General features: G+C 51.3%; 1 protein-coding gene across 5 annotated transcripts in view; it reads right to left on the bottom strand.

Moving 5' to 3' along the window:
* The window catches only part of SLC6A9 (solute carrier family 6 member 9), a 30,372-nt gene extending 23,437 nt beyond the window's left edge, over positions 1 to 6,935 (bottom strand). For 2 of the 5 annotated variants that reach the window (XM_024760372.1, XM_024760373.1), the window contains exon 1: positions 2,844 to 2,958. In XM_024760372.1, coding sequence (XP_024616140.1) covers positions 2,844 to 2,873 — 30 coding nt within the window. In that variant the 5' untranslated portion in view covers positions 2,874 to 2,958. Of the gene's footprint in view, positions 1 to 2,843; positions 2,960 to 6,881 lie in introns of those variants that run through there. The other 3 variants (XM_024760375.1, XM_024760374.1, XM_024760371.1) reach the window with 3 other exon arrangements.
* Positions 6,936 to 24,244: the final 17,309 nt, after the last annotated feature.

The raw sequence follows: 24,244 nt of genomic DNA, 5'->3' as shown, positions 1-24,244 counted from the left end.
TTGGGAGAGGCCAGTGAGGCTCACCAAGGCCCTTCTGCCCAAGATGCTGTATGAGTGGGGAGCGGACACAGGGGAGGGGACTGAGTTGGCCAGCTTGTGGACTTGGTGTGCAGCTGTGGGGTTAAAGCTGACCCAGTAGGGCTCTCCTGTCCTGGGCTCCTCTCCTCCAGCTCTCTGTCCTCCGAGCCCCAGGCAGCCCGGCCCCACATGTGTATAGAGGCACTAGGTCTCCACGAAAGGACCACCGCCACCCCCCACCCCCAGTGCCCCCAAGCATCCCAGCTGCTCCCAGGCTTGGAGGCACCCCGGCCAGCTGGGTTCCTGCACGGCCCTGTCCTAGGAGCTGCTGAGGCGTGAGGGAGGCAGCTGAGCTGGCCTGGCAGAGACCATCTGGGCTGGGAGAGCGGGGAGGGACACGTGGGGGAGGGACACGTGCGGCAGACTTGTGGGTCTGGGCACGTGCTGGGAAGTGGCTCACCCTCCACGGGGCACCTGCCACATGAAGAGCCCAGCAGAAGGTCCAAGGATGACATAGGGTGGACACTGAAGAGACCCAGGGGACACCTGTCCTCATACCCAAACCTGGGGCAAAGGCGGATGGAAGTGAGGACCCCATGGCAGGGGCCAGCTGCCTACTCCCAGCCTACCAGGGCACAAACGGTAACAGAAACCACAGACCTGGGACAGTCCAAGTGCTACTGGCTTACATGCATGGCCCTCAAGACACTCTGTTCTGCCCCACCATGGCATCCAGAGGCGCATCCTCAGTCACCTGCCCTTAGGGGACCACAGGCACCTAATAAAGTCCAGGCGCAGCTGCCTAGGTTAGCTAGGAGAGATGGCGCTCCTCAGAGGCTGTATCCTAGAGACAAGCACTGAATGGAGGCGGAACTGGTTCCAAACTGGGTCCCGAGAATAGCGGAGCCCAAGGTCATAAGCAGAACTGAGAAAGAAGCAGGAATAGAATCTCGAGCAACCACTGGGGGTGCCCAGGGGACATGCTATGGAGCCTCAGACTCAGCAGCGGCGGGCAGAAGTCAAAGGTCAGAGGGCACGGAGGAAATCGAGCCCCAGCTATCTTTAGGCACATCCTGGTGCTGGGAACAGGCGTCCCAAGGCAACATTCCCTTCCACAGACGGGCTGGCCTGCTGGCCGGCAGAGCCCAGGGTCCGGGAAACTCAGCTCCGGCAGGAATTCTGGGACCTTGTGATTCATGCTCCCTATGCTGCCCACGTGGGTTCCACATCTCTCCTGCCTTCCTGCCCCGGTCCTCTGAGGGTCACTCCAGAGAAAGTAGAGCAGCCAGTACTGAGTAGTGCAGAGTACTCGGAGGGTTTCTTAAGTTTCATGGGACACAGAATCTCCACGTAGGGAGGGGCAGAGCCACTTCCTGTAACAGGCCCATGGCAATTCCAACACTTCCGGGAAGCGTGAGGCCATTTTTGATTCTATCACAGCATCCACCCCCTAGCAAGTATTCAGGTCAGGAGACCTCCAGCTCTGCCCACATCTGAGCACTCAGAGTTCAGGTTGGCTGAGGAATACTTTGAGAAGCTTAGTGCATTCGGACATGTTCCAGTCAGGAGTGGGCCAGACCAGAGCAGGTCTGAGGGGCTGGATGCTGGAAGTTCAGAACGGGATAGAGGATAGAGGGTCCTGAGCCTGGAGCATGACTGTCCAGCTCCCTCCCCCAGGCCATCCCTTTGGACCAAGTACTTTGAGTCCCAGAAATCAAATCCCTGGTGAGGGACAGGGCTTGTTTTGGGAGGGCTCGGCAGAGACCCTGGGCCAATCAGTCTTTCACTGAATGTGAACAGCAACAGGAGAATCCATGTGGAGAAGGGAGGAGCCACGGGAGGGGCCGTGCTCAATCACTGGCTTCCTCCCCTGACAGCTGCCCAGTGTCACTGGCTCCTGAGGCAAGATCCCAAGTGAAGGAATACAACCACTGCCCTTGGGGTAGCTTCCTGGTTCCTGATTCCAGTGCTGGCCTGTTCCATCCATCAGTGAGCCGGCCCTTGCCCACTGCTTCTCACCACCTCTCCTGTGCTCTGAGGCAGTGAGCAGTGAAGAGCTGTGGCTTGGGGAAGGGGGAGAGGGAGGTTTTCTGAGGAGGCCTCAGGAGAGGATTCAAAATGAAACGCTCTGGGCTTCCCTGGTGGCACAGTGGTTGAGAGTCCGCCTGCCGATGCAGGGGACGAGGGTTCGTTCCCCGGTCCGGGAAGGTCCCACATGCCGCGGAGCGGCTGGGCCTGTGAGCCATAGCCGCTGGGCCTGCGCGATCGGAGCCTGTGCTCCGCAACGGGAGAGGCCGCAACAGTGAGAGGCCCACGTACCGCAAAAAAACAAACAAACAAAACCAAAATGAAACGCTCTACGTTACTTTTCAGAGTGGAAGAAGAAAAAAATCAGACAGGCTCTGAGGACCCCTTGATCAGCACATGCTGAATGCTCCCCACGGCAGGCAGAGCACAGCGTTGGGGGTGCCTGGGTGTCAGCCACAGGACAGCCCTCCCAGCAGGACTGACTGCAGCCTTCTCTCCAGGGTATCTTGTGATGAGGGTGGGAAGTGTGCCTCGTGCCTCCTAGCATGCCTTTCGGGCTCTGTGGTGGAATCTGCACTGCTATGGGCTCGGAGCCATGGCAGCATCTAACCTGCTGGGTGAGGGGCTGCCCACCTGGGCCTGGGACAGCCCTAGCACTCAGGAGCCCTGGCAGTGCCAGACTCGGGGCCCCACGGAGCCTCCTAGGCCCTCCTGTCAGAGCCAGCAGCTGACAGCAGGCCCCAGTGGGGATGGTGTTCATGACCCCCTCCTCCCTGCAGTCTGGTCCCTGTACTCACCAGCATCGCTTTGGCACCTTTTCCTACCATAGTGGCGGTGGGTTAGGGGCTCTGGAGTCCCGGACCACACTCACAGGCTCTGTTTCTAGCACCTTTCAGAACACAGGCCTCACGAGCTGTAGAGAGAGCAGAGAATGCACTGAGGATTTGGCCCAGGAAGGCAGGGCAGGACATGTGTGGCCCTCAGGGCTCTTCAGAACAGGTAGTGCAGGGCCCAGACCACCAGCTGGCAGGCCCCCTCTTCCCTCCCGCCCTGGCCCAACCCCTGCCAGACCATTTCCTGTCCTGCTCATTTCTGGATGACCCTCAATCCAGTTCCTACCTCACTCTTCTCCCAAACCTTCCCCTGGATCCCTTGGTCTCTAGACTTCCTGTCCCAATGGGCAAAGGTCTATTTTTGACTCTCCAGATGCCAAATTCTATAAAAGATAAAAAATGAACACAGAACTGGGACAGGGTCCAATACCTTCATCATCTGTGTGAATGGCTTCAACCTTTCCCCTGACGGGGAGTCAACTTGGCTCAGCACATGCTCCCCAACCTCGCCCCAGCCAGGCGTCCAGGATGGTCCTTCCCTATCCTGGTGCCACTCAGCTTGGGCTCCAGGCAGTGGGCTCGTTGTTATGCCACTAACTTGGACCAGAAGCTCTAGGCACGCCAAACACAGCAGGCGTAGGCACAACGCTGCCATGCCCGTGCTCAGGCTGGCCCCTGCCGAACACCTTCCCTACTGTTCACCAGGTGAAATTCTACAAATCCTTTAGGAGTCTGCTTAAGTGTCACCTCTCCTCTGTAGCTTTTCCTGACACTGCCCCCACTCCACCCCAGAGTGAACAAACTGTCTCCTCTTTTGTGTTTTGTGCAGACTTCTACCAGTGGCCCTATCAACTCATTTGCTTACATCTGTCAACCATGGGTTGGTTGGCCAGTTCCCTGAGGGGTTGGATGTGTTTCATCTACCCCTCTGTGCCCAGCACCTGGCCCGGTGCTCAGCTTGTAGGGAGTGTTGGTGGAATTGAGTTGAAGGGAAATGGGTAAGGCTGAGGCCTTGGAATGAGGGGCCCGGTCAGCCGGAGAGATCTCGTAGGAAACCTCTGAGAGGCGAGGTGGGGCTGGTGAGCGGGAGGGGCAGACAGACGGGAGGGGCAGCCATGCAGCTGCTGGTGTCTGCAGGTTCAATGCTGGATGGACGCAGACGGAAGAGCGGGGAGTTTTTGACAGGTCATAGGAATGGAATCAACCTTCAGGGAGCCTCAAAGAATTCTCTTATGGGAGGAAAACCCGGGGTCAGATGCACAAGGACATTCATGCTCCATAGGGCCTGGTCCTAGGAAGGACTGGGGCCTTCTCTGGGTCCTCTCAAGGAGTCTCTCTACTCCAAAGGCTGTTTTGTGCCACTCTGCCCCGCCTACAGCCACATTCAAGGGCCACCTCCCACCCACAGGCCCAGGAAGCCTTTGGAAGGCTAGAAAAGAGGAGGAAGAAGCTCTTCTTTGCCTATGCAAATCAGCCCTTGGCTACCTTAGGCCTTTGTCCTGGCCACCAGGTGTCCTGCATAACCTTCCCCCCAGGGTGGAGCCAAGTAGGGATGTGACTTGCGACCATTTCCCTTTGGTTAGTCACCGAGGCGGCCTTCCTGCCTCTCACTGTTCCCTAAAGAGGTCCCTGCTTGTGGCTTTGGTCTTCTGGGGGCAGTCAGAACAGGGGGTGTGCTCCCTTAGAAGATCATACCCTTGTCTTCACTTACCACACCCCTCCCTCCAAGCTGTACACTCTAGATTTGCTGTCCTCAAAGCTGTCCCTCTTCAGCTAACAGATAATAATGACAATGCTGATTGATAGTAATGACAGCAGATGGCATTATTAAGAGCCACCTCACTGGTTGGGCATTATGCCCTCTGGACAGGTGAGTAAACTGAGCACACTCCATCCTGGAACCTAAGTTCCAGGGTGTTATCCCTAAGCACTGCAAATACAGCCCTTGTGGTCAGGGTGCTGACAGATTAGTGGAGAAAAGGTTGCTCGGGGGCTGCTTCCAGGACAATGAGTTGGGTGTAAAGCTTTGCTGCTTCTCCCGCTTCTGCCATTTCTGTTAAACGGCCCCATCCATCCATTCAAAAAGTACCACCTGAATGCCTACAATAGGCCAGGCCCTCTTCTAGGGGCTGGGCATCCACATTACCCAGGCACCAGGCCTGCCCCTAACCCATATATGGGTCACTATTGACAAGCTCTCCATCTGTGCCACATGGGTCAGAGTCAGGTTAGCTTGTGATAAAAAGCTTGGACTCTGGGACCTGGAAGGAGGAACTGGCTCTGCCACTCACTAGGTATGTGACTTCAAGCAAGTTGCTTAACCTTTCTGAGCCTCAGTTTTCTCAATATGGAAGACGGGGCTAATCATACTTCCTTTGTACATTCTGAAGTTTGTGCTTAATTTTTGACTCTACAAGTCCTCCACTTTTTCCTCCCCTCCAATCCATTAATCTTCCCAAAGTCCTAAAGCCCTGATTCCCTGCAACAGTTTTCCACAGCCAACAGGATATGGCCTAAATTGTTCAGCAGGCATTTAGGGCTGGCCACAATTCAATTCATTTACTCCGCAAGTATTTATTTCGGGCTTGCTCTGGGCCAGATCTGTGCTGGGCACCAAGAACTCTTCAGTCTCTGCCCTCCTGCAGCTTGCAGGCTGGTGGGGAAATGAATGAAACTGGTGACTCAAATGTGTATAATTAAAGCCTACAATAAAGGGTGCGAAAGTGAAAGATCTTCTTTACGAAAATCTACACCAGGGAGGCCTGGTCTTGTCTGAGAGTTACAGAGGACTTTCCTGAGGAAGTGATGTTTAAGAGTCAGAGGGGGATGATTCGGCAACAGTGAGCAGAGAAGAGGAAGGGAGATTCAAGCAAATGAAATACTATGTGCAAAGACTGTGAGGCTGAGGCTCAGAGAGTGAGGGAGAAAGTGGCCAGAGACAGAGATGGAGAGATAAGCAGGTTCGGGGTGTTTGGGGCCTCGGTTTTGGTCTTTATCCTGAAGGCAATGGCAGCTATTGAAGTCTTTAAAGGAGAGTTGTAACTGCCAGGAGGAGCAATTGGTGGAAGGTGCATTTTGAAAACATCACCCTAGATTAGTGTGGAGAAAGGACTGGAGGGAGGGAAGAGGGGAAGAGAGGAAATCATTTAGGAACAGGCCAGGCCAGGGATGAGGGGACCTGGTTCAGGAAGGTGATGCTGCGGTGGGGAGAGGTACAGAGATTTGAGAAAAATAAAGAACGTAACTTTGGTGGGAGACTTGGTGATGAATTGGACTTAGGGGGCAAGGGATAAGGAGGGGTCTCTGGTTTCTGTTGGTATAATAGGAAGAAGCCTGTGCTAGTCCCAGAGACAGGAATGCTGGGGATGCTGCAGGTTTGGAGTGGGGAGAGGATGAGCTGGGTTCGAGTTGCCTGTCAGCCACCCAAGGGAAGATGGGGAGAGGGTAGTCACAGGACCCATCCCACCTTTACTGTCTCATTGCTCAGTCTTCCTCTCCTCCAAACAGGACTGTCAGGTCAATCAATTTTAAGGGTCCATCTGGGCCAAGCCCTGGAGTCCTCGCTGGGGATGGAAAGGTGACAGGTTCTTTCCTGGCCTTCAAGGACCTCACAGTTTAGGAGAGAGATAGAGGAGGAAACATAATCTCCATTCACTGTGACGGAGGGAGTGGAGGGGCTGTGAGAGTAGGGGAGGGCCCTAGATCTGCCTAGATTCAAGGTCAGCTACCTGCAGCCACTTGCGGCCACCTGCGGCCACGTGGGACTATTCAGCATCCCCAGAGGGTTCTTGTCTTCATGCCTTTGCTTAGGCAGTTCCCTCTTCCTTGAGCACCCTTGTCCCCATATCTATCTGTATATACCCCACCCGTCTTCAAAACCTGTCCCAATGCCATTATCGTCAAGAAGCCTTCCTTTCTCCTCCCATTTACAGTCAATCTTTAAATGCTACTCCCGGTTACCCCCAAAGCACGCTGTGTACATCTGATTAATATGCTCCTCACACGTAGCCGTTGCGGCATGGTTACTTGTGTCCCAATCTGCCTTCCCCACCAGCTGGAGAGATCATCCAGGGCAGAGGTGTGATTCTTCTGTGTCCCCAGAGCTGGGCACTGAGCCTCAGTCGCAGTGTAGGCCGAGTAAGGGGGCGTTTTCTCTGCGGTCCTTGGAAACATTTGGGCATGCTCAGTGTCGCTGTTTAGTCCCTTCCTAGAACCAGTCCCCTCACCCACTATCCTCCAATCTTCTGACGCTCCCTCACTTTGGGGTTCTTTAACCTCTCAGGTCCTTCTCTCCTTCTCCACTCCTCGCTCCCCAGCCTTTATCTTCTAGCGGCCGCAGCATCAGGCTTGTTTCGGCAAAGAAACAGACCTAGGCTTTGTGAGGGAGCTGTCAGAGAGCTGGGGACGCGGCTCCTTTAAGAGTGACCAGCGAGGGGGCGTGGCCTACGGAGTACAGGCCCGAAAGGGGGCGCGGTTCCTTTAAGAAACAGCCGGCAGGCCAAGAAGCAGCCCTGGAATGGCAGGAAGAGGCGAGGTCGCTCTCGGAGCTGTAGCACCGCCTGGAGCGCCCAGATTCCTCGAAGCGGGGCGCATCCGCCTTAATCGGGGTGCGAGGTGTCGGGGGCGGGCGTTACATCAGCCGCCACGTGTGGGCCTCTCAGCTGGTGTGGAGGCAGCAGCCCCGCCCCCGGTCCCTGCCGTGGAAAAGTACCCGGGCGCCCAGGTCCCCGCCCCCTTGCCCCGCCCCCGAGCCGGCTCAGGCCCCTCCCGGCCCTCCGGGAAAGCCCCCTCCCGCCCGGCCCCGGCCCCGCCACCTGCTCCCGCGGGCCGTGGCTGCGGGGTGCGGGGCGCCGGCTGGGAGTGGGCGCCCCGGGCTGCTAGGCCCCTGCCCTCACCTGCGGCCGCCTGGGCCCGCCCTACGCGCACCGGGAATGAAGGTTGGGCTGGGGAGGGCGCGGGTTACAACCCCCAAAGGACAACGCGGCCGTAGCCCCTTCCCAAAGCCGTGGCCGGGAGCCGAGGACAACAGCCCGAGGGCACCGAGACTCCCCGGCGCGGCTTCCCGGGACCTGCTGGCGCGCGGGAACCCTCAACCGGCCGCCGAGTGGGCGGGCAGATAGTGAGGCAGGCCGGCTGGAGGGGCCAGATAGGCAGCTTGGCCGGCCAGGGAGATGAAGAGCGGGAGCCCGCATGAGGGGCGCAGACACCCGGCCCACCGGTTCCGGGCGCCCGCAGGCCTCAGGCGCGCAGACCCACTGGCGCCTCAGACAGAAGCTCTGGTTCCGGCGCTGCCGGCACATCCCCGCTCCCGCAGCCCCGGACAGAACCGGCGTCAGCACGCAGCTCCCCCTCCTCCAGGAGCGCCCCCCCCCCCGCGCCGCCGTTCCCTCCCCCTTCACCTCCTTGGTGACAGCGGTGACACCCAGACGCGCGCACCTACCCCCCGACCTTTCCGACGAGACAGACATCCCTGTACGTGCACCCACACTCTTACCCCCAGATTTTACCCCCGGACGACTTCTCAGGCTCCTCCTCCCAGGGAATAAAATTACAAGTTGCTCCTGCTTTCAGATGATTGATCCCCACGAACCCCTGGGAGTGGGCTCCGCAAAGGAGCCCCCTTCTCCGCCCCTGCCTTGCTGCCCTTCAGCTGGGGCCCTTGGAGGAAGCAGATGTCCCCTTCGGGAATGAAGCCAGAAAGCCTGGGGCACTTGGGGGGCTGGAGCTGGAGTTAGCCTGCCAGGCCCCCGGCCTTCTGCGCCTGCGTTCCCCCTAGAGAGAAGTCAGAGCAAATTCCATTCCCTTTGAGCGGTGCCGCTAGGGACTGTGGGCACAGCTGGGTAAGGCCTGGGTCCTACTCCTTGGAACTGGAGGGCAGGGGATCCTTTCTCCATGGACCCTCCTTTGACCACTGGTTTGGTCAACCCTACATTGGCCATTGTGTTACAAGTGCTGCAGTCACCGACCTGGGCCCCCTCTTCCCTCGCTGGGGAGACATACCTGGGTTCCAATTCCAGCTAATGGAGACTTTGCCAAAGAGAGCTTTGCTGAGCCTCAGTTTCCTTCTTGCAAAACAGACAAAACACATTGCTCCAGGCTGCCCCCGAGCAGCAAGTCTTGGCAGTTGTCGGAAAGGGGCTCCCACAATTGCTTACCTTGAGAGCCACCAGCTTTCAAGGAGAAGGGCCGGTTAGTACTGGCTGTCAGGGAACAGTTGTTGCCCCCAGCATCTGCTCAGGAAGGGGACCAGTCTCTTCTCGGCACCCTGAGTCTGTCCTCACTGTTGTCTGGCCAGGAAACCAGTTTTATTTGTTCCCTGGGGATAGTCAGCCTCCAAGAAGCTGATTCACATATGCCAAACTCACACAAGATCAATTGACAAGTGAGATTCCACTTTATTAATTTACAATCAGAGGCACTGAACAAGATAGCAGGTATCAGGCACAGATACTTCCTGCCAAGGAGTGCTCTCAGGCCACACACAGTCCATTCCACCAGGCTTCTCCAGGGCCCTACCAACTCGGAACTTATAACCCATTCACAGTAGAGACTTGATCAGATAGATCTGGGAAGATCTGGAGACATTATTCTTGTCAGCAAGATTATTTTCATTTTTACTCTGTCCCCACACCTAGCAGGTACAGCATGTTTGTGACTTATATTCTCCTGTGAACAAATTACAGGTGTCTTATGTGTATGTGTGGCCTCTTCCTGAGCAGCCCGTCGCTCCTGTGCCCCCCTGCCCCTGTGGATTTGAGTAGGTGGGTCTGTGTCTGTGAGTGACTGTGTGCACTGCAGCAGCTCTGTGTAGTGGTGTGTGTTTGTGTGTGCAACTCTGGGGGCTGGGCTCCTGTGATCCAGGCCCCACCCCCTCGCCTGTCCTGCTGGGACATAAAGTCTGTGGCTGGTCTCTCCCTCCCACCCTCCCTGAGGGTTTCTCAGGGTTCAGCCCTCTGAGGCTCTATCAGGGAGAAAGAGCGTTTGGGATTAATCTGGGGCAGGGAGGCAGCCTCACACTTTAGCCCATGGGGTGGGGGAAAGATTTTCCCTGGGGGTGTTTGGGAAAGTTGGAGATATTGCTCACATGGGTTTTGCTAGACAGATGACATAACACAAATCATATTTGCATACATTAGAGAGATTTATAGATGTGTGTATTTTACACATCTTGATCTAGAAAGGGCTTCAGGCAGCTACACAGTGAGTTGAGTCCTGAGGAAAAGCTTGTGAGAAAGATTCTGGTTTGAAAAACCGTCTGCACGAGTCAGGGACTGAAGCGGTTGTTTTTTTCCAACCAGAATGAGGCCCCAAGGGAGGCAGGTTTGGACCTAGTCCAGGTCAGAGCTGGGATGGCCTTCATCCCCTCCTGTGAGCTCCCCACCCTGGGCCACTGGCCCACAGGTTGGGAAGGGCATGACCAGCCTGGGCCACTGTGAGGAGAGTAGGGGGCTCAGGCCAGAGGACAGAGAGAAGGACTGATGGGGTCAGACATCTCGCTGGCTTGCTTCTTCCTGGGGCAGGGCAGTAAGAGGACAGGCAGCAGCTGGGCCCCACCCACTGCGGGCTAAGGCGTGTCTCAGGAGACTCTAGTTGCAGTGCAATTTCCTGGGAGTGCTGGGCCCAGCGTCAGATCCCCTGGTGCTGACTGGTGTCACTTGTCATCATCAGCCTGCAGGAGCAAGGCCTCTGTTGAGCCACAGGGAGTGTGCTTAGGTGTATGTCTGGTGGGATTAGGGATAAGGGCAGACGTGGGCCACTTCTAGAAGGCACTGTAAGAGCTGGCAGCGCTGGCCACCTGGGTGGAGGGGTGCTGAGGGACCCTGCTGAGAAGTTGGGGGAAGGTGGACATTGCTTTGAGTTACAGCCTGGCCTGACCAGGCTTGGAGCCCCAGCCTCAGGAGCTGCAGAAGCCCACCTGGGCTCTGCTCTCAGATTCTTCCTCCCTTGAACTTGGAGCCTAGTGGTCAGTGCCTGGCACCTTCCCTGCCCTGTCCCAACGCAAGGGACAAGCTAGGTTGGTTCCAGATCCAAGAGCTGTCTCTGGGGCTTCACGTGCCCTTCAGGCCATCCTGTTGTGCCTTCTCTGGCCCTGGTCCAGTGGGGGACAGCATGAGCCCATTACGGGAATCAGAGCAAGGTTCCAGGCCGGACCTCAGCAGCTGCAGGTAAAGTTAGGCATACAGACTGGAGACATTGACTTTGGCCTGTCTGGGGTACAGCCCTGATGTCCAGAGCATTCGATGTCCAGATTCCTAAATGCCTTAGACCTCCCTGAATCCAGAATTCCCAATGCCAAGGGTGCCAGAGCTCCCAACACTGCAGAGAACCCCAAACCCAGAGTTCCCAGCACCCGGAGCCCCCTAATGCCCAGGGCACCTAACGTCTAGACCATTGATGTTCCTAACGTCCAATGCTCAAAGTGCCAGTGTCCCAATTCACTGGAAAGGAATCTGGAGGGGAGGGAGCAGTGGACCTGATGACCCAGGTCCCTTCAGTGACTGACATTGCCTTAGGAGTGGCCATCATGGAAGCTGGGGCCTGGGGTGGTGCTGGAAGCAGCTTGATTATCCCATCCTGTCCTGAGGAGGGACGGAGGCTGGCGGCTTTTCCCCCAGTCCCTCCCCACCCTGGTCACATGACCTGTGTAATTGCATGTCCACTTACTCACCACGTATGAATGTACATCTACACTGTGCTGGGAACTGTGCTGATTTCTAGGAACTCAGCCCTGAGAGAAAAGGAGTTCCTGCTCTCCTGTATGGGATGTGCGACCATGTGCCTATGTCACCTGCCAATGTGGGGCAACACGTCTCTGTCTGTGACCCGTGTGCGGCCACAGGCTTGGCTGTGGGAATGAATGGCTGCTGGCGGGTGATAATGTGGATGTGAGGCCGTGAGCACAGGCTGTCAGCAAGTTGACATATCTGACTGTCACAGCGGGTCTGACTCTGTCCATCCGTCTGGCCATCCTTATGATCCCTCCCTGCCTCACTGCTGAGGAGATGTAAGGCCCCCTCTTCCCCAGGATCGGGCCTCCCTGTGGGGAGCAGGGGGCTGATTCAGAGCTAGAGGCTGACACCCAGAGCCGCCCTGTAGAGGGATGGGAGATTCCTCCCACTGCCCCTGCCCTGGACCCAGAGCCTCTTTAGATTGGGAGGAGTGGCTATAAGTGGAGCAGCTAACACCAAAAATAGCCACAGCCACCCTGGGGAGGATCTTGTGACACCACCCCGTCTTCCCGGTCCAGCCCAGCCTGGCTTGCTGACCTGGAGCCTGGGTAAGGCTCCCGTCTGACTCCACTCCTCCTGTCTGAGTAACCCCTTCAGACTTGAAGGAGGGACAAAGCCATGATGTGACCACAAATGATGACATCATAGGGAGTTATGACAGTATGGGGCGTGACACAGGGCCCCTCATGCATGGGTGGTGTATGGCAGCCTGAGTGGGTGGGGCTCCACCTGCTGGCAGCACCCCACAACTCCCAGCAGCTGAGGATGGATAAGGCTGTACTGGGGGCCCTGGCTTATCAGTCTCCCCCATGTGTCTGATAAGCCTCTTACCGTGGGCTAGCTCAGGGAGCAGGCTGGAAGAGGGAAAAGGGTCAGTTGGGGCTGGCTGAGCTCCAGGGCAGACAGCCGGGGTCAGGGAGCCCTGGCAGAGTCCCAGGAAGGGGGTGGGAGGGGTCCCTGGGAGGGCGATGGCTGCCTGCATCTTTATCCCAGGTCTTCCACTTAATAGCCAGGTAAAGTGGAACTTCGGTTTCCTCAATATTCCTCAACAGGAAGACTCTCGGTGTGACTATCGATCGTAGTATTGTTGTGAGGATTAAATATGGGTGAAGTGGGCACAGAAGAGGGCCTGGTACATAGTAAGTGCTTATCCTCCTTCCTAGGTGAGATCAGGGTCCTACCTACGAGGTACCCATTTGGCCCAGCAGCACACCTGGCTGGCCTAGGCCTTGCTGGGGTTTCCAGAATCTGTGCAGGCCCATGCCCGTCCCCATCCATCCCCACACCTTCCCAGTCTGCGCTTGCCTCCAGACTCCCCGGGAATCCTGGACCTTCTGGCAGGGTTTCTTCCGGCACCCCCCCCACTGACATCTTGGAACCCTGGTGCCCTCTGGTGACAAAAGCCATACATGGCAGTTACAGCCCTATCCCTAGGGCACATCTGGCCAGACAAGGTGCTGTCCCTTGTCTGGTTATTTTATGTCTTCCCCACATCATGTTTACAAGGTAGAGATTATCTCCATTTTCTAGAACTAAGGCTCAGGCAGGTTAAATAATTTTCCCAAAGTGAAAGAACTAATAAGTGGTAGAACCTGAACTTGAACCCAGGTTGGCTGGTCTCTACAACCTATGCTCTCACCTTGCGAACAGTATGCGCACAAGGTCACATGGTGACCCAGTCAGTGTTTTATGTGCCGTACTGCCAATTTGAGTGCAACTATGATTGGGTGTGTGCTCACTGAAATTCTTCAACTGTGAATACAAAATCATGTGACTTAGTTTTGAGCGCAATGAGGTTGGATATTGACTGTGGGGACTTTTTGTGTGGCTTTAGTGTGGCTGTAACCATGGTTAGGCTTGTCATTTATGCTGTGTGAGATTAGCCATGGCAAAGTCTAGCTCTGTGTGTGTGTGTGTGAGTGTGTGTGAGAGAGAGAGAGAGAGAGAGTGTTGTGGACGGGTGTGTGGCTAGCTAGAGAGACTGTGTGGGGGAAGGTGACCGAGGGCCCTGAGTTCCCAGCACCACTTGCCTTGGCGGTCCCAGGATTGTATCTGCTCACCATGACACACATGATGGATGGCTTCACATGCCTGATACACTCCCATGGGCCTCCCGGTTCTTAATCCTCCCCTTTCCCTGACTTTTTTTGGAGGAAGTAAAGCAAATAGTACCACAAATGGAATCGGCTTTCATTTTTTCCATAGGATATTTGTGAGAGCATTTTATAAACCTTTGAGTGATAACTCCAAAAAAATCATTTAAAAAGAAAACTAAATATGGCTATTCTAATTCTTTAATTTGAATTTGAGTGTCAGTTCTTATTCATTCTCTGGGTCTTGTTCACAAATCCCTGGGGGTCTCCAAGACCCTTCCAGGGGATCCACAGGGCAAAAACGATGTTCATAGTACTACTAAATTGTTCTTTGCCATTTTCACTTGGTTGGTCTTTGTGCTGATGATGCAAGAACAGCAGTGAGTAGAATTGGTGGCAACCACGTAGGAATCAAGGCGCGGCTCCCAACTGTACCAGCAGTCTCTGTATTTTTCTCTGCCACTATGCATGCACAGCACAAAAAAAAAGAGAGAGAGAGAAAAAGGGCTGGTTTCACTGTTGATAAAGCAACAAAATTAGTAATTTTATTAAATCTCAACTCTTTTTAAAAAATTAGTTATTTTTATTTTATATTTATTTTTGGCTGCATTGGATCTTTTTTGCTGAGTGCAGGCTTTCTCTAGTTTCAGTGAGCGGGGGCTACTCTTCATTGTGCTGCGCGGGCTTCTCACTGTGGTGGCTTCTCTTGTTGCAGAGCATGGGCGCTAGGCGTGCGGGCTTCAGTAGTTGTGGCTCATGGACTCTAGAGCGCAGGCTCAGTAGTTGTGGTGCACAGGCTTAGTTGCTCCGCAGCACGTGAGATCTTCCCGGACAAGGGCTTGAACCCGTGTCCCCTGCACTGGCAGGCGGATTCTTAACCACTGCGCCACCAGGGAAGCCCTAAATCTCAACTCTTGAGTATGTCTTTTTAATATTTTGTGTGGCAAAGGGGAAGTATGCATACTGAAGTATGATAGTTATCTCCAGGAAAAGCACTCAAAAAGATTTTGAGTGTGAGCCAAAAGTCACTTTTCTCACTGAATGACTACTTTCACTTAAAAGAACACATGACAAAAAAAGTTATTCAGACTTGGGTATTTGGCATGATTTTCTCAAAAGTGAATGAAGTGGGCCTGTCACTTCAAGGGAAGAAAACTATTAGTGTTTGTGGCCAGTGATACAATTAGAGCTTTCTAGTGAAAATTAGAATTTCGAAAACTTCCGTCTGCTACAGTGAGTTTGAAAGCTGCCCAAGTTTGATGAGATTGGTAATGACATTAATGAATGTATGGGCTTTTTTGTTTTTTGGATTTTTGTTTTGTTGATTGGTTGGTTGCTGGTTGGTGTGTATAATGAAATGTGTCAACATTTGGAAGATCTGATAACTCAGTGAACCAATATTTTCCGAATGACCAGGGTATGATGTTACAGAATCACGCGTGGATGAAAGAACCATTCAAAATGCAAGACAGACCAATGGACTTTAATATAACAGAGTATAAACAGTTCATTGATATAGTTTCAGATTCCACACTGTCACTAACCTTTAAGAAACGACACCTGTCGAGTTTTGGTGTAGTATCAAAGAGGAGAGCCACAGTAAACTGAAAAGGCTATTAAACAACTTCTCCCTTTTCCAACTACATACATTGTGAGGCTGAGTTTCCTTCACATCTTTCAACCAAAGCCATTTAATGCAACAGATTGAAAGCAGAAGCAGATATGAGAATCAATATGAATCAGTATGAATGTCAATAGATAAAACTCAAACAAAACTTTTGGGTCCTCAATTATTTTTAAGTGTAAAGGGTCCTGAGACCAAAAAGTTTGAGAACCACTAAATTAAAGTTTTACTTAAAAAAAAAAGGACAAAACTGTATTTAAAAACCTGCTAAGAGGGCTTCCCTGGTGGCGCAGTGGTTGAGAGTCCGCCTGCCGATGCAGGGGACACAGGTTTGTGCCCCTGTCCGGAATGATCCCACATGCTGTGGAGCGGCTGGGCCCGTGGGCCGTGGCTACTAAGCCTGCGCGTCCGGAGCCTGTGCTCCGCAGCGGGAGAGGCCACAACAGTGAGAGGCCCGCGTACTGCTAAGAAACTAGATCTTAATTGTCCCTAGAAGAAATAATAATTATGGGACATGATAGAAGTGTTAGCTAACGCTGCAATAGCAATCACATTGCAATATATAAATGTATTGAATTAATATGCGGTCCATCTTAAACTTACACAATGTTATATGTTAATTATATCAGTTTTTTAAAAGGAGACTTTTTAATTGTTATTATTAATGTATTATACTATTGGAGAATAAGCTTATTTTACTGCTTCCATCACAATGCATATAAGCCACAGATTTTCAGCATATTCACAGTGTGGTGACATTTTCTCTCCCTTGTGGGATGTGCACCTTGTCATCTTCTCCCCACACAGCCTGATCTTCCTTCGTGAGAAGAAAAATTGATCCCTCAGTAGCTACTGCTTCCAGGAGCAGTGACGCGGGCAGCAGGCTGGCTGGGCTCTTTGTAATTACTCCTGCTCCTCCTGCTCCTCCCGTCTCTCCTGTTTCTAAGCACACTTTTTTTTTTTTTTTGCGGTACGTGGGCCTCTCACCGTTGTGGCCTCTCCCGTTGCGGAGCACAGGCTCCGGACGCGCAGGCCCAGCGGCCACGGCTCACGGGCCCAGCCGCTCCGCGGCATGTGGGATCTTCCCGGACCGGGGCACGAACCCATGTCCCCTGCATGGCCAGGCGGACTCTCAACCACTGCGCCACCAGGGAAGCCCTCTAAGCACACTTTTAAAAAAGCCATTATTTGTTGAGTACCGTGTTAACAACTTTATATTCATTTTTTCATTTAATCCTCACAATGATTCTACAGGCTAGAAACTATGATTCTCATTTCATAGGTAAGAAAACTCAACCTCAGAAAGGTTAGGAGAAGGCTTTAGGAATGTAAGTGACCTTAAACCCCTTTTAATCTATACATTCACAAAGTTATTCATCTAAAATTTAGTACTTTACTAATGGTTCTTAGTAACAAATTACCGCTGAAGGGAGATACCAGCACAGATCCATACCTAAGCCTCACCTGAGCCTCCACCTTTGGGTCCTTGCCCCTGGGATCCCGCTGAAGCCCATGTCATGCTGAGGGCGTGTCTGAGCCCTAGTGCTGATGTCTTGTCTGGATTGCTCCCGGGAGACTTGTGCACAGCCTTCACATCCCCATCTCCACCCCCACCCCCCATTCTCTCCACCGGCATCTCTCTGAGCCCTTACCTGGGGCAACATGATCCTCACCTGATCCTACATACCTGAGCCCTTTGATCAGCCGTCACACCAAAACCCCTCTCCTGGTGTTGAAATATGGGTGGATTCAGACTCCAGGGCCACCCCTTTCAGGGAGCAGCAGAGGAAGTGGAAGCTGGAGGGTGAGGGCAGTGGGTAGAGACAGGGTGTGAGCTGAGAGAAGCAGGAATGGAGAGGAACCCTGGGCTCTCAGCCCCCAGCCACGGTCAGGAACATTCCCAGACAGTGTTGACCTCTCACCCCAACCTGCTTCAGCTCAGGATCCACTGCCCCCACCGCCCCCACTTCAAGGACCAGCAGCTGCCTCTGGAGCAACTGGGGCATCACCATAGCAACCAGGCCAGGCCAGGATCGGGGTGGGGTGGGGCTGCTTTAAAGTCTTTTGTGGCTTCCAAACATAGGCCTGATCCTCTCATCCTGGTCATATTCAAGGGCCCTGTGGATTGGGGGATCCAGGCAAGTAGGGACCATCTGCTCCCCACCATGTCTCTCAACTCAGGGAAGGATGTTTCTCTGGTCTCAACCAGATCCTTCCCGACACAATCCGGTGGGAAATTCAAGCTCTCTGTCCCCCCCACCCCCACCCCCGCCCTAACACCCTAGATGCTGGCGAACGTCTCCTCCTGGCATTCTGGTGGCAGAGCTGGAAGGGAGGCAGGGAGGGTCTGACCTCTTGCCTCTGCCCCCCTGGGCTGTGATGTATTAGGGATGAGATCTTGTCAACTGAGTACCTGATGGGAGTAGTAGAGGAGTGACTGTGGGGATGACGGCTGCTCAGGGCTCGGTGACCTAGACAGAGGCCTTGTGTGGTGATTAGCTGTCACGCTGGGTCTAAGCTCCTTACCCTCAGACTCTAGCCTCCCCCGCCCCAGGTCTAATCCAGAGGTGGGGGGAAGGGCCCTGATGGGTCTCCAGAGACACATTTAGCATAACCAGCTGTGGTCCTGTGGGGATGGGCCTCTCTTTGTCCCTGTCTCTGTGAGTCTCTCTGCTTCTGTGGGCTTCTCTGCCCCTCCCTGCCTCTGTGTCTCGGTCTCCCCGTCTCCACGTGTATTTTGTGCCTTGTCTCTGTGAAGAGCTCTGCGGCCCTGACTCCGTGAATCTCTGGTTGGTGACACAGGGCATGGACACCGCTAGGTAATGGGCTGCACAGATCTCAGTGACAGGACTGTGGGTGACAGGAAGTCTTGGGGACACAAACTGATAGGTGACATGAGGTCTTAGACAACACGGTCTCAGTGGCAATGCATTGTGGGTGACCCAGGTTTGGGGGACGTTGGGTTGTTTGTATTTGACACACAGATTGGGTGACCCTGAGTTATGGCTAACACAGGATCTGGGAGACTCAACGATAGCAATGCAAAATGAATTTGGAGGCAGTAGAGCGACAGCAGTGGTTCTCAACTGGGGCAATTTGCCCCTTCCCTCCCGGGACATTTGGCTGTGCCTAGAGACACTTTTGATGGTCACAAGTGAGGGAAGATATGCTACTGGCATGTAGCGTGTAGAGGCCGGCGATGCTGCTCCATATTCCATGTGCACAGGCTGGTCCCCCACAATAAAGAACCGCCAGGCCCAAATGCAGTGAACAAACTCTGAAGCCCAACTGCCCAGGCTGAAATCCCAGCTCTTGCCCTCTGCGACCTTGCGCAAATTTTCTCAGGTCTAACATGGAGTACCCAGGCAGTATCCTTCTGGGGTTACTGGGGCTGCTGAGTGACACTTGTAAAGTGTTTAGAATAGTGCCTGGCACAGAGTAGGTGCTGTTTACTGACTCAGGCCTGGAGAGAACAAGAGTAGGTTTAGATTCAGGGACTCAAACGTTCTTTCCCTTTCTCATTACAGCTTCTGCTTCAGACAGGCTTCTTCCATTTCGGGGCAACAGATGGCCAAAAGCAGCTCCCGTAATACTGTTACCCCCCAGAGTTCTTGGCCTTCCTTAATCAACAGAAATTAAGAGGCCAGACAAGAAATTCAGGCAAGGCTTTATCGGGGCCCCTGCTGCAGCAAGGGAGAGAGAAAATAAGTGACATGTTCCCTTGCTCACTCCCCGAGGGGGCAGGGAGCTGGTTTCTTATGTGGGCTGAGGGTAGGGGTGTGTCCAGGACTCCAGCTGGAGTGGTGACTTAAGTTGTTTAACCACCGCTTTGGTATTGTTGAGTGCAGGGGGCATGTGTAGTACCCTGCTTTTGCTCCTGACACCCTGCTTTTGCTCTGGGCTCTTCAGAAGTGGCAGTTGAGTTTTTGGTCTTTTTGTATCTTGTTGTCCATAATTTGCCCCAACTGCACATGCATGCAGTTATTTTTCATCCCTTATAGTTTCTTTGTATTTTGTTGCTCCAGGAGACGTTTTTCCAGGTGCAAGCACTGCAGCAAAGGGTCCCAGGTCCCACGTCCCGGCCTGTCTCATTATGTCATGTGGGCTCATCGTTTTCGGAGGAAGAGACAAGTACATACAAATCCCGAACAATGGCTCTGATTGGCTAAGTCTGGGTCACATGATCATCTGTGTTTTGCAGGACACCACATAAATAGATTAACTCTTCTATCCTTCATGGCAACTCTTTGGAGTAGAATTTTTACTTTCCTCATTTAACAGGTAAGGAAACTGGTGCACAGAGGTTCAGTAACTTACTGGTACCTTGCAAACCCAGGATTTGATCCAAGGCCGTCTGGTTTAAAAACATGCACCTTCCATAGTCATCATCTTGAATGACATATAGATACGTCGGGTTTTATTTTAAAATGTGCAATAAGAAGCAATGTTGTATTTATTAGCAAGACGCAGTCACAGAAACGTTTTCATTACAAAAAGTTGCTCGGTTTTGTTTTTCTAAGATAAAGCAGTTGTGCTAATAGCATTAAGCCATCCATTTTCTTGGGTGGGCTGATGAGACATTGGTTGTGACTTTCTTGGGGAGAGAAAACAATAAGAGCTGGTCCTGGGCTGAAGGGTGGGGTAGGAGGGAGGAAGGGACCTTGGTGGTGAGCAGGAGAACTAGGTCTAGATAGGACCTAGCCTGGTGCTGAGATGGGGCTGCCATTGTTGACAAATCCTTTACGTTTGGATGATGACCCAAGACCAGACTCAACCTTTTGACTTTTCCTGGAGCACTGACAGGGATCCAGCACAGTCGAACCAACTTTACTAATGATACATCTGCCATCAGTCACATACATCTTAAGGGAAAGAATGCCTGGATTGTGAGAGTATCTTGCCCTGGGGCCAGGGGCGAGAGACTAGGGAGCATGGATGGGGTGCTACTTATGTCCTTATTCATATCACCTAATCATTCTTAGGTGCTTAGTATAAGAAATAGGTGGAAACATGAGTGGTTTCTGCAACAAATTGGTGTCGGGGTGGGGTTATAGTCCCCTCTAGTGGACACTTTGTGAATTTACACAATATCAGATTTTGGAGGTGGCACATTAACGTAGGCTAAATCCACCCAAGGCAAGGCAAACTTTTTTATCAGGGGGTTGGCCTCCAGAGTGTTTGGAAAACAGGCCCATAAGAAACACTGTGTGTGTGTGTGTGTGTGTGTGTGTGTGTGTGTGTGTGTGTGTGTGTGTGTGTGTTGTGAGCTGTGTAGCTTCTCCTAACTTCACCATGCAGAAGTAAGGAAATGGTTAGAGAGGCAAGATGTGGGAGTAGCTGATGGCAATATCCCAAGGATTTTATTTAAAATGTGAGAAAACCAAAGGCTGTGGAGATAGGAACTTTTTCCCTCTCTTGATGTAGACTAAGTAAGGTGATTTAAATATGAAGGCACAGCCAGTAACTTTCCAAACGGAATTGGATGTGTGCCTGGGGGGATTCTGGATGTCAGTTAAACTGAGAAGTACTCCAATTCCACTGATTCCCTTGATTCACCCCGAACAAGAAAATAAAATGTGCCATTATTAAAAAATTAAAAAAAAAAAATAAGTAAAGGACCAAGAGATAGTATACCCACAGTAAATAAAGGGATGTTTTTGCCAGGATGGGGAAATAGAAGGGTTTGGGGGGAAGGGCATATAAGAGGAGATGAGTTAGACGTTTCTTCCTAATGATGAATGTTTTTGTCTTTAAAAGTGTATTTAATTTTTTCTCCTTCTGAGAAGGTACCACACTCTTTGTTTCCGGCCAGAAACTGTCTTTGATATGATTGGATTTAGAGCTAGTTGGTTAAAAATTAGTATCTGGGGATTTAGAAAACATTTTGTTTGCTTGAATGGCTTCTCTTAAGCAAGTGGATGAATTGCTTTATTATGAGCCTAAATTGCTCTTGGCAAAATTGTCTTTATGTGTTTAACTGACCAAGGTATAATTTGTTTCATTTATGAACACAGTAAGATTTATCTATGAAGTAGAGACATTGAAAAAGTTGATTTATTTTGATAATGTTGTTAAGATTTTTTGGTTTTGTGTGTGCAAATAATCCATTAGTTTGATAAAATTTAATTGAAATCACTCATTAATGCATTATTATAACTTGAACACATCTGTGCAAACATAACGTTTCAGTCTGTTCAGGTTGCTCTAACAAAATACCATACACAGGGAGGCTCAAACTTCAGACATTTATTTCTTACATTTCTGGAGGCTGAGATGTCCAAGATCAAGGTGCTGGCAGATTCAGTTCTTGGTGAGAGCCTTCTTCCTGGCTTCCTGGCTTGCAGAAAGTCACCTTTTTGCTGTGTCTGCACATGGTGGGGAGGAAGGAAGGAAGGGAGGGAGGAAGGGGAACGGAAGGAGGGAGGGAGGGAAAGAGAGAGATGGAGAGGTTAAGCTTTTTGGTTCCTGCTCATTGAGTGACTAATCCCATTATGGGGGCCTCACCCTCATGACCTCATCTAAACCCAATTACCTCCCCCAAGCCCCACCTCATAGTGTAACAGAAAACAAGCCTGACTCCATATTGGACCTATTCCTTTAGCTCTAACCTTTGTGCTCTGTTTCCTGTGCTTAGTCATGCTGGCTCTGCACCTTGGAAAGGAATGTTGCCTATAGCCTGAAATACACATAATAGCCCCTTTTCAAGGCTCTGCCTCCCAGGCTTGACTATTAAAGGTATAACAATTTTCATTCATATAGAGATAAAAAGTTGCAGATCAGAATACCATTTGTCTTGTTGGAGATTTACAGGAATATGGTGACCAGACCTAGAGTGGACAGCTACAAGAACAAAGGATTATCACATTCCCTCTGGGGTCTGGCCAGCACCAAGAAGTATGCAACAACCAGCCACATCCCCTACTTTTTTAGTATAAAAGAAGCCTGAATTCTAACTGGGGTAAGATGGTTTTTTGGGACATCTGTCATGTGGCAAGCAGTATGAGCTTGGACTTGGTAACAATAATATCATCATATTGGGGGTTAGGGCTTTGACATATGAATTTTGGGGGACACAAACATTCAGTCTGTATAATAACTATCCAGCAAAGATGCCTCCCAGTCACTACCTTCTCTGTCCTCCCCAAAGCAACAACTAACCTGACTTCTAGTAGTTTTGCCTGTTTTTGAATGCTATATAGTTAGAATTATACAGTAAATACTCTTTTTTTTTTTTGGCCACACCTTGTGGCTTGTAGGATCTTAGTTCCCCGACCAGGGATAGGATCTGGGCCGCCGGCAGTGGAAGCGCAGAGTCCTAACCACTGGACTGCCAGGGAATTCCCAGTACACGCTCTTTTTGTATTTGTGAGATTCATCCATGTTGTTATGTGTAGTAGCAGCTTTTTCATTTTTATTGCTGTATTAGTATCCCATTGCATGAAGACACAACAATTTACCAATTCTAGTTTTTCAGTTTTTGACTATTATAAATAATACAAATATTTTGGTGCACATACCTAGGATTGGGATTGCTATCTCCCAGCATATGCATATATTCAACTTTAGCAGATATCATCAAATGATTTTATAAAGTGGTTGTACCAATTACACTCCTACCAATAACGTGTGAGAGTTCAGCCGTGGTAAAAGTATTTACCCCACAGAAAATGGCAACTTCTACAAATCAGGGTTTCTTTCTCAGTGAGCCAGTTGTTAAATAGTTATCAGCACACCACTGCCTATACCCATTGTCACAAAAACTTCATATGCTTTTCTTTTTCTTTCTTTTTTTGGCTGTGCTGCATCTTAGTTGTGGCATGAGGGAACTTTTTTTTGGTTGCAGCGTGCGGGCTTCTCTCTAGTTGTGGCATGCGGGTCTTTTCTTCTCTAGTTGTGGCTCGCGGGCTCCAGAGCAGTGGACTCTGTAGCTGTGGCACGTGGGCTCTCTCGTTGAGGCGTGTGAGCCCCGTAGTTCTGGCTCTCGGGCTTAGTAGTTGTGGCACGTGGGCTTAGTTGCCCCGCTGCATGTGGGATCTTAGTTCCCCGACCAGGAATCGAACCTGCGTCCCCTGTGTTGGAAGGCAGATTCTTTACCACCGAACCAGCAGGGAAGTCCCTTCATATGTTTTTCAATTCTTGGTATTGTCAGTCTTTTTCTCCACCAAAAAGAAATAATAAAATAATTTTTTGTTCAAAATTTTAATTGAATATATTTTTAACTCTAACATAAGAAAAAATTTAGAGATATTATTTTTATTTTATTAAGATCAAAACTAACACAACATTGTAAATCAACTATACTCCAATAAAAATTTTTTAAAAAGATCAAATATACAGGCAGTCAGACATCTTTTACTTTCTACACACAAACACCTATCAAATTAAAAAACGATAACCTTATTTTTTAGTCCTTTCAAAATCACATATCTTAATGTCAAGGATGAGGAAAAACCAGGACAAACTTACATTGTTTTGTGAAACTGTTAACTGGTACAACGACTTTGGAAAACTCCCACAGTATTTCCTAAGACTAAACATACATATACTCCAGACCAGCAATTCTACTCCTGGGTATATACCCAATAGAAATGAGTGCTTCTGTCCACCAGAAGGCATGGATGAGTTTATTCATAGCCACGTTCTTCATGATAATCCACTCTGGAAACAACCAAAATGTCCATCAGCAGTAGAAAGGATAAATACATTGTAATGTGTCCATACAATGGAATATTGTGCAACAATAAAAAAGGAACACAATATGGACAGTATCGCCACAGGGGTGAGCCTCACATAATTTTGACCAAAAACTGGCACAACTATTCAACACTGGTAGAGGCCAGGTAGACGTCGCCCATGGGAGTGGTACTAACTTGCAGGAGACAAGAGAGAGTCTTCTGGAAGTCTGGACTTATTCTATTC

The sequence above is a fragment of the Neophocaena asiaeorientalis genome, unplaced genomic scaffold, assembly GCF_003031525.2.
Source record: "Neophocaena asiaeorientalis asiaeorientalis breed wild unplaced genomic scaffold, Neophocaena_asiaeorientalis_V1.1 scaffold761, whole genome shotgun sequence".
In the NCBI taxonomy this organism is placed as follows: domain Eukaryota; kingdom Metazoa; phylum Chordata; class Mammalia; order Artiodactyla; family Phocoenidae; genus Neophocaena; species Neophocaena asiaeorientalis.
Note: the sequence above shows the minus strand (reverse complement) of the source record. Positions and strands in the feature narration are given on the sequence as shown.